General features: G+C 56.4%; 1 protein-coding gene across 6 annotated transcripts in view; it reads left to right on the forward strand.

Moving 5' to 3' along the window:
* The window catches only part of LARP1 (La ribonucleoprotein 1, translational regulator), a 40,010-nt gene extending 32,213 nt beyond the window's left edge, over nucleotides 1-7,797 (forward strand). For all 6 annotated transcript variants that reach the window (XM_030284183.4, XM_072935347.1, XM_072935349.1 and 3 more), the window contains 13 exons: nucleotides 177-339; nucleotides 564-708; nucleotides 924-1,098; nucleotides 1,903-2,072; nucleotides 2,343-2,702; nucleotides 3,821-3,944; nucleotides 4,480-4,685; nucleotides 4,780-4,886; nucleotides 5,258-5,409; nucleotides 5,663-5,807; nucleotides 5,991-6,100; nucleotides 6,593-6,720; nucleotides 7,261-7,797. In XM_030284183.4, the coding sequence (XP_030140043.4) occupies nucleotides 177-339; nucleotides 564-708; nucleotides 924-1,098; nucleotides 1,903-2,072; nucleotides 2,343-2,702; nucleotides 3,821-3,944; nucleotides 4,480-4,685; nucleotides 4,780-4,886; nucleotides 5,258-5,409; nucleotides 5,663-5,807; nucleotides 5,991-6,100; nucleotides 6,593-6,720; nucleotides 7,261-7,482 (2,207 nt within the window). In that variant the 3' untranslated portion in view covers nucleotides 7,483-7,797. The remainder of the gene's footprint in view (nucleotides 1-176; nucleotides 340-563; nucleotides 709-923; nucleotides 1,099-1,902; nucleotides 2,073-2,342; nucleotides 2,703-3,820; nucleotides 3,945-4,479; nucleotides 4,686-4,779; nucleotides 4,887-5,257; nucleotides 5,410-5,662; nucleotides 5,808-5,990; nucleotides 6,101-6,592; nucleotides 6,721-7,260) is intronic.
* The last annotated feature ends 1,648 nt before the right edge of the window (nucleotides 7,798-9,445 follow it).

A 9,445-nucleotide genomic window follows, 5' to 3' on the forward strand; every position in this document is an offset into this window, starting at 1 on the left:
AGGGCTCCTGGCCTCTTCTGTGGCGCAGGCAGAGAGCAGGAGGATGAGGGATGTGGGTGCTCCACTGCAGGCTTCCAAGGGGTCCTCAGGAAGAGGGAAGTATTTGTGCAGGAGTCCACCCCAATCTGTCAGGGTGCAGACCCCAGGGGCTCTGTGCTGACCCTGGTGTCCCCCAGGGCACTTTGACTACCAGTATGGATACCGGAAATTCGAGGGCTCGGACGGCTCCCGCACCCAGAAGTACGCCAGCAACATCACCTACTACTTCGACAACATCAGCAGTGCTGAGCTCTACAGCGTGGACCAGGAGCTGCTCAAGGACTACATCAAGAGGCAGATGTGAGCACCACCTCCTGTCCTTGTTGGGTGGTGGGGGCTGTGCAGGCAATCCCATGGGAAGGGTTAGAGTGAGGCATTAACTGTGCTTTGCTTCCAGCACCAGGCATGTCTGTACTCCCCAGGCTTGCTCCCCTCAGTGTGTGTGTGTAGTGGGGTTATTTCCTTGGGGGTGCCCAGAGAACAGTGGTTTGGGGCTTCCTCTCAGTGACCCGTTGTCCATGCAGAGAATATTACTTCAGCGTGGACAACCTGGAGCGGGACTTCTTCCTGCGCCGCAAGATGGACTCGGACGGCTTCCTGCCCATCACGCTGATCGCCAGCTTCCACCGCGTGCAGGCACTGACCACCGACATCAGCCTCATCATCAAGGTGAGGGCAAGGGGAGGTGACCTTTCCTCCTTGTTCTGCCTCTCATCGCCCCTGTGCAATGCCTGCTCACTCTGGATGAGGTGCAAGTGGAGCCTTCCCTTGTCCTTGACTTGCTCCTGCCTCCTATTAGTCCTCCCAGGGAGGAATGGCTTGGGCTGACCCCCTCAGTATGCCAAAGCAAGACCCTAAATTAACCAAATACTGCTTGGTTCCAGGCTCTGAAGGACAGCAAGGTGGTGGAAATCGTAGATGAGAAGATAAGGAGAAAAGAGCAGCCAGAAAAATGGGCTCTGCCTGGCCCTCCTATGGCAGACTACACACAGACAGACTTCTCACAGTTCATCAATTGCCCTGAGTTTGTGCCCCGGCAGAGCTTCCAGAAAGAGACTGGTGAGCACTGGGGGAATGTGGAGGGAGGTTTGGGACTGCAGCACAACTGAGACCCTGAGAGTCAGAAGTGTTCCTAGGGCAGGGCTCTGGCAGTGGCTTTCTGCTTGGTGGTGGGAGCTGGTGTGGGCTCTGTCCTTGGACCCCCAGAATGCTGCTGCCTTCAGACATGGGGTGATGTGAGAGACTGACTGCATGTAGCTTGTCCTCTGTTAGGGCTGAAGGGATTCAGAGAGAGTCAGTACTGCTGAAAGTTTCTTGGCATGCCTGGAAATAGTCTACAGCTGCTGGGCAGAGCAGAGGATGCTTGTGAATCCTTGTGAGGAGATACTGGGCACACAGTGGGCAGCAGATGTGAAGCCATCAACCAAGTGCTGCAGAAGGGTCTTCTGTTCTTCATGGGCTTCCCATGCTCTTGTCACCTCATCCCACGGGGGCTGGCAGGAGCCCAGGGCTGGGCCTGGGAGCCCATGTGAAGGATCCTGGTGCTTTGTAAGAGTTTTGACAGAAGATCTGGCTCCAGACTCTGCTGGGAAGGTTTCCTGGAGAGCAGCGGAGCACCTTTAGGACTTTGTGTGTCTGGGATGCTGTCACCTGCAAAGCTCTGTGGCCACCCCTGGCATCATAGCTTTAACTGGAGATTCCCACTCTAGCACTTGTGGGCACCGTGCTGGTTAACCGTGACCACTGTGTGCCAGTTAGTCCTGCAGGCTGTGCCATGCTGCCAGCATGGTTGGGTAATTTGTAACTACACCCCTGGGTTCCCTCCCTCCCGCTAAAGCAGTTTGTGGCTCTTGTTGGCTCCAGAGTCTGCTCCAGGCTCCCCACGTGCTGCCAGCCCAGTCCCCACCAAAACAGAGGAGGTCAGTAACCTGAAGACAATGCCCAAGGGCCTGTCCACAAGTCTGCCAGACCTGGATTCAGAGACATGGATTGAAGTGAAGAAGAGACCCCGACCTTCCCCAGCCAGGCCCAAGGTAAGTGATGTAGGAGCTGTTAGACTGGGAGTCTCCAGTGACTGGGGTGACTTGGATCGTACATGGGCAGGCTTCAGGCAAGTAGGGTCTCTTGGGAGTGATGTCCCAGTCTCTCCTGTGTCCATCTGAGCCCCTTTGGAGCTGCTCCTCAGTGGTGTAAATGAAGTGCTCTCCCCAGATGGGCTGGGGTAAAGAAATAAGGGGCAAGAGCTGGGTCTTGTCTCGCTGTGTGGTCTTTACCCTGTGTCACCCTTGCTCCCCTGCCTGTAGAAACCAGAGGAGTCAAAGACACCACAGCAGCAGAAGCAAAAGGACCAAGACGAACCTGAGGAGCTCGACTTCCTCTTCGACGAGGAGATGGAGCAGATGGATGGCCGCAAGAACACTTTCACCGACTGGTCAGACGAGGACTCGGATTACGAGATCGACGACCGCGACGTGAACAAGATCCTCATCGTGACGCAGACCCCTCCGTACCTGCGCCGCCATCCCGGCGGGGACCGGACTGGCAACCACACCTCCAGGGCTAAAATGAGCTCGGAGCTGGCCAAGGTGATCAACGATGGGCTGTACTACTATGAGCAGGACCTGTGGACAGAGCAGTTTGAGCCAGAGTATTCTCAGATCAAGGTGAGAGCGGCTGATCCGAGGGTGGGAGGGACCTGTGTGGCCTGTGGGGTGCCTTGTGTGCAGCAGTTGGGCTGGGGTGAAAAGGGCAGTGCCGTGGGTTACAGCCTCCTCGTGGGGAAGAGCTAAGCTGGAATTAGTCCTCTTGCAGTGTTTGGGATTCTTGGCTCCCAGCATCGTGTTTGGCCATACCAGGGATAAGCACAGCGCTGTAACCAGACGTGAGGCTACAGCCACGTAAACAAAGTGCCGGTAGTGAGGTGACCTGGAACACGGGGCCCATTGTTCTGCTGGCTGCCAGGATCTCAGCTGGCAGTGCCAGGTCTGTGAGGGGAACTGGGCGTCTCTGCACTGCCCATAGTGCCCTGTGCTTTGGGCACAGCCTGTTGGAGACTACGTGTGTTGGGGACAGATTCATAGGTGGCTGGGCTGCACTTGGCCTGTGCTCTTCTCCATTTTGGTGTCAGTTTGCATAGACATGGGCTTTTTATAGAAAGCCCATCTGCTGTTTTGAAATGTTTGGGTCCTAACTTGGTGACTCTCACTTCTGGTGACTTGCCTGGACTCATTCAGTGACAGAAATCATGGCTGTGAGGTGGGATGACTTATTGGAGCTCCCAGCTGGGCTCACTGCTTCCAAGTTTGATACCCAGCCCATTGCTGAAGCAGTGCTGCTGTCTGGGCTGACACACAGGGACAATGTGTGTTGGGATGTGGGTCCTTCAGATCCATGGAAGCGCTGTGCCCGGTTCCAGCATGGCTGTGAGGATGTGGGGAGGTGTGCTCTAGCAACACAGGAGGGTGGCAGGGGGTCCTGGCCAAAAATGGGTCCCTGAGCTTATGTTGAGCTTTACTGCACTGGCTCTGACCTGGCTGGTAAAAGCCTGAAAGAAGCAGGTGCTGGTTAGTGAAGCTGCCCTGTGGGGTCCCTGAAAGCTTGGCAGCATTGGTGGGTCAGATGTGGCCTGTGCAGTGCCCAGTTTTCTGTCTGCTGCATCTCCCCTTTCTATCTCTGGGCACCCGGGCCCTTTGACTGCCCCTGGGGCCCAGTGTTGTGGCTGTTGCTCAGGCAGAGCCATGGTTGTGAGTAGTGTCTTCACCATCTTCCTCCTCCAATGCAGCAAGAGGTGGAGAACTTCAAGAAGGTGAATATGATCAGCAGGGAGCAGTTTGACACCCTGACCCCAGAGCCCCCCGTGGATCCAAACCAGGAAGTCCCTCCTGGTCCCCCCAGGTTCCAGCAAGGTAAGAGATGGGGCATGAATGGATGGGACCAACTCTGTGCAGGTTTCTCATGCTGACAGGTTCATGGAGGCTGGATAGCAGCTGGGGAGAAAGAAATGGGGCCACAGGTGTGGTGGATTATCTAGCTCACAGAATATTCTGAGTTGCATCTTTCCCAGATTAATGCTCCCAGCTGAATACTGTAGGGGTCTGGAAGAGGAGTCCAAAAGCAGGGGTGTCCCAGTGGGGTGAGGAAACCGTGGCAGACTCAGGTGTAGTTCCTGGGATTTGGCTTTCCTCTTGGAGCCTCTCCGAGTACTTGGAAGGCAGCTGCCTGCTGGACCTTGTTTGCCTGTGTGACCCCAGGGCTGTGTCCTTGGGGACAGGGGTTTGTTGCTGCTGTTAACCACTAGGAAGCAGATACCTTGTGGGGAGCTCTTTGCATCTGCTGCTAGCGTTTGGGCTTTCTGGCCAAACTGGAATTCAAGCTGCTCGTGTGGGAGAGCTGGGATGTGTCCTGCATTCCTGACCCTACTGCTGCTTTTCTTCCCTGCAGTACCTACAGACGCTTTGGCCAACAAGCTCTTCGGAGTCCCTGAGCCCTCCACCATCGCCCGCTCTCTGCCCACCACCGTCCCAGAATCGCCCAACTACCGCAACGCCAGGACGCCCCGCACGCCGCGCACGCCGCAGCTCAAGGACCCGACGCAGACGCCCCGGTTCTACCCAGTGGTGAAGGAGGGCAGGACGATAGATGCCAAGGTGGGAGCAGGCTGGGCTGGGGGACGGGAGCTGGGGCTCCCAGCTGGGGCCTGAGGGGAAAGGGAACACATCCGTGATGCACCGTGTCTTGCAGACGCCGCGCAAGAGGAAGACGAGGCACAGTTCGAACCCTCCGATGGAGTGCCACGTGGGCTGGGTGATGGACTCCAGGGAGCACAGGCCCCGGACTGCCTCCATCAGGTACCGGAGACAGGCGTGCAGGACCGTGCAGGAGGCAGAAATGGGAAAGGGAGGGAGTGCGGGAAGGAAGGGGAAAGCAGCATCTGGTCTTGCAGGGAAGGTCTCCTGTTAGGTCACTGCAGAAAGGACAGGGGTCAAACCTGCCCTTCCTGGAAAGGCTTGGGGGAAATCTGTGGCCTTGGAGAGTAGCAAGATGAGACTTGATTAGAAACATTGCTCACCTTCCTAGTAGACTGCTCCATGGCTCATGTCCCAAGCCCAGGATAGTGACAGGGCAAGGGTGGGACCAAAAGACAGGCGGCATGGAGTGTGACCCCCCCTCTCCTGGCTGTTGCCAAGGAGGGGTGCTGACAGGAGTCTCTCACACCCAGCTCCAGCCCCTCGGAGGGGACCCCGGCCGTCGGGAGCTACGGCTGCACCCCGCAGTCCCTGCCCAAGTTCCAGCATCCCTCGCACGAGCTGCTCAAGGAGAACGGCTTCACACAACACGTCTACCACAAGTACCGGCGGCGCTGCCTTAACGGTAGGGACCCTGCACTGAGGGGTGGCACAGGGTGTCCGTGCTGGGGCAGGAGCATGGCAGGGATGGACACAGGCAGGGTTCTACAGGACAGCCCTGCTGGTAGCTGCTGTATCCCCGTGGTTTGTGGGGAGCGTGGGCTGCGCTCATGGTGTCCTCTGCTGGGGCTGGTGTCATCACGGGGCCCTCCTCCACATGAGCCCCTGGCTCCCTGGGGTAGGATTGGCTTTGTAATCATCCCCTCTTCCCCAAACAGAGCGAAAACGACTGGGCATTGGTCAGTCCCAGGAGATGAACACGCTTTTCCGCTTCTGGTCCTTCTTCCTCCGAGATCACTTCAACAAGAAAATGTATGAGGAGTTCAAGCAACTGGCTGTGGAGGATGGGAAGGAGGGATACAGGTAAGAGGGGAGTGATAGAGTACAGGCCTTTTCTAAGGGTTTGGCCTTTTACAGGGCTCACAGCAAATTAAAGCAGTGCCTCTGCCTTGCTTGAAGGTGGGTGTGGGGTTGTTCTCCATCTCCTGCTGCTGCCCTGTGTTGTGTGCAGCAGTGTCTGAGCTGCACATGATACTCCTTTCCCAGGTACGGTCTGGAGTGCCTTTTCAGATACTACAGCTACGGGCTGGAGAAGAAATTCCGGCCAGACATATTTAAGGACTTCCAAGAAGAGACCATCAAGGATTACGAAGCTGGTAGGTGCCTCCTTTGGCTCCCTGGGGTTGGCATGGATACAGCTCAGCTGCATGGTCCTACTGAGCCTCTGCTCATCGTTTTGAGGAAGCCACCTTGTGCTGTAGGTAGAGGACTGGGATGTCCTGTTGCTCATTTCACAGGAGAGGGTTGAGTATCACCATTTTAAAGATTGCTGGGGCTTGGAGGAGGGCAGTGGGAGGCTGCAGCTCTGCCAGAGCATTCCTATAGAGGCACCATTTCCTGTGGGATTTCTCAAGGCCCTGCAGTGGCTGAGCCTTGTCACCACCAAGTCAGCTGAGCCTGGGGACATCCCAAGTTGGGGACTGCCCAGGACTGATGTATTTGCTTCCCTCCAGGTGTCCCATTTTGCCTAGGCTGTGCTCACCAGCAGGACAGTAGGGTTTGTGGGGAAGCCTGGAGGAAAAATGTCATGTTTGGTTTTTGAAGTCTTGCTGACATCTGGCTTGTTTGGTTTTTTTTTCTCCCTCCAGGGCAGCTCTATGGGCTGGAAAAGTTCTGGGCCTTCTTAAAATATTCCAAAGCCAAAAATCTGGACATTAACAGCAAACTGCAAGAATACCTCAGCAAGTTCAAGCGCCTCGAGGACTTCCGAGTAGATGTGAGTAGGCACAATTCCTGCACCACACTGATGGCCCCTGCAAACAGTCCTCAGAGGACGGAGGATTTTGGGGGTCCCCAGGTGGCAGGAGGGGGGCACTGACACCTACAGTCACTGCCAGTCATTGCAGCCAGGCCGGGAGCAAACTGCGGGATTGGAATGTGGCAAACCCAGTGTGGGTGAGGGAGCTGGGTGAGCCTGTCCTCCCTGGCGAGGTGAGGGAGGAGGAGGAGGAAAGAGAGCTTTGATGGTTTGAGTAGAGCCAGCGTTGTGTGGAGCTTTGGCTCCCAAACTTCTGGACTGTGCCTCTGTGTGGGAAGCAGGTGACTAAGAGCAAGTTGTCACCATTGTGGTCAGTTTGTGGAAGTCAGTTTTTCTGTCCAACCTGGGAGCAGGAAATTTGGACGGGGAAGCTGAGTGCTTGGAGTGAATGTGTGTGTTCCTTGTGGGCCAGGCTTGCAGGAAGGCTGTTTCCTGATCCCGGGGTGGGCACCTACATTTGGAGGAGTCTGTGCTGATACTGGGGTGCTTCTCTTCCAGCCACCCATGGGGGAAGAAGGTGGACACAAGAGATACCCTACGACGTCCGGGGGAGATGGCAGGAAGCGCTACCCATCCCAGTCTTCCAGCAAAACGGTCAGCCAGTGCCCATCCAGCCAAGCCCACGCCTCACCCAGCCAGCCTGCACAAGAGGATGCCAAAAACCTGAGCCAGCAATCCCCTGCCCCGTCAGCTGCAGAGTCGCAGACAGTGGGGAAGTAGAGAGGCTGCAGCGTCCGCTTCCTGCCGGGGGTGGGGTGGGTTGGTGGGGAATGGCTCAGAGAAGGGCAGACATGAGGGGGTGGGACAGGAAAGGAGCTGCAAGGTGGGTTCCCAGGAATAGGCTGCTTGGGAGAAACTTCAACGCACACGATTTTCTTCTCTTGTGGCTGGAAAGCAAAGACGATCTGCATCCCAAACACCGTTTTGCTATTACTACCCTGACCAGAGCCAGACCCGCTCCCAGCAGACCCAAGCTTTCCCTTCTCTCTCCTCCTGTGCACACACTCATGTCTTAGTGTCTCTTAAAAAAAGAAATGTGTTCTGGCTGGGTTGGAAAGGGGAGATTTTTTTATTATTATATATATATATCAAGTTTTAAATTATTGCTAGAAGTTCGTCTGGATTTACCAAAACAAGTCTGCTCTGTGTGGCCCCAACGAGTCCCCTCTGTGTCCCCCTCGGATCGCGGGGCAGCCGCTCAGGAAGCTCGGAGGAGCGAGGTTCCCCAGTGGGGGACCGAAGCCACAGCGTGTGACGATGCTGCGGAGCCTCTGATCTCCATGACCTGGCTGGCGTCTCCCGTCCCACGTGCGGCGGTGCCTCTCCAACACCGACCTCTGACAGGAGCATCGCCCTGTTCGTCCTCCCGCTCCCTTCTCCCCAGCGTCTTCACCTTCCCGAGGGTCTGGCTCTCCCTCTCTCCACCTCTCCCTTCTGTCACGGACAATTTGGAAGTGAACCAAAGGACCTTTGCCAAGGATAGGCTCATTCTGACTCCTTCCTGCGAGGATGGCTGGTTGGGAGGCTGCAGGCACCTGGACTCAAGCCTGTGTGGACGGTGTACCCGCTGCCCCAGGAATGCCCATCGCTTGCAAAGACAGGACTTTGCTGAAGGAGCTTTTCTCTTCCTTTTCCCTTGGAAAAAATGACATAACGAAAAAAAATCCCACAAACCCCTCTAAAACAACAGAAAAACTCTTTTAAAAAAAAGACACATCCCCCTTTGCTTTCTTCCTTGGAAATATTACTGAAGAAAAGAAAAAAAAAACAAACAAAAAACCCCAAAAATACACAAAAAAAAAGTTGCCTTATGGTGGAGCTGGAGCAGGGAGGCTTGTTGGCTTCCTGCACCATGGGGTGCACTGGGCTCCCCCCAGGCCCAGAGACTCCTCACGGCATTGCTGCCCAGCTGATCTTCCCTGCGGCCTTTGCTCTGCCCACGCAGCTCGCCTGGAGCCTCCTGGGCAGGGGCTGAGGGCAGTCAGAGCCCAGGCTCGTGCTCACGCCGTAGTCGCAGCCCTGCGTTGGTACTGTGGCAGCCTTGTCCCCACCACAGTGACTGTTCTGTCGTGGCCTTGCTCGCACCCCCAGCCCTCCCTGGGCAGGAGGTGGCTCTGCTCCTGTCTGTGCTTCCAGCTGGTTGGGGAGTGAGCAAGGAGATTGTCACAGCAGCTGGGGGCTGCTCCTGGCTGGCAGCGAGGGCTGCTGCTGCTGTAGCCTGACAGGGAGCCAGGCAGCCCTGGAAAGCTGTCCACAGCAGCCACTGGCTCAGGGCTGCCGGTGGGACTTGTGCAGGGGTGAGCAGGAGCTGCCTGACACAGGAGAGCTCTCGCCTGGGTTTCCCTGTGTGTTGTGTTGTGGCAGGCACCTGCATGGAGTCTCCCACTCAGGGCTCAGTCCCTGTGCATTTCCAAGGGCCGAGTTGACACCGTGTGTAGCTCCTTACTCAGCTGAGGCAGGGGGTGACTGCAGAGCTGCTGTGGCATTTACTTGATTCATCCTTACACCCAGCACCAGGTGGACTTTGGCGGGCAAACCCTCCCCAGGCTGTGAGCTGCATCCTTTGTGAGGGGCACGTGTCGGGTGTGAGATCTCTGAGATGTCCAGTGCTGTCTCTGGAGGTGCTCCAGAGGTAGCACTGGGAAGCTGTGTTCCTTTCCAGTCAGACCTGCTTGCCTTGCTG

The sequence above is a fragment of the Taeniopygia guttata genome, chromosome 13, assembly GCF_048771995.1.
Source record: "Taeniopygia guttata chromosome 13, bTaeGut7.mat, whole genome shotgun sequence".
Lineage (NCBI taxonomy): Eukaryota > Metazoa > Chordata > Aves > Passeriformes > Estrildidae > Taeniopygia > Taeniopygia guttata.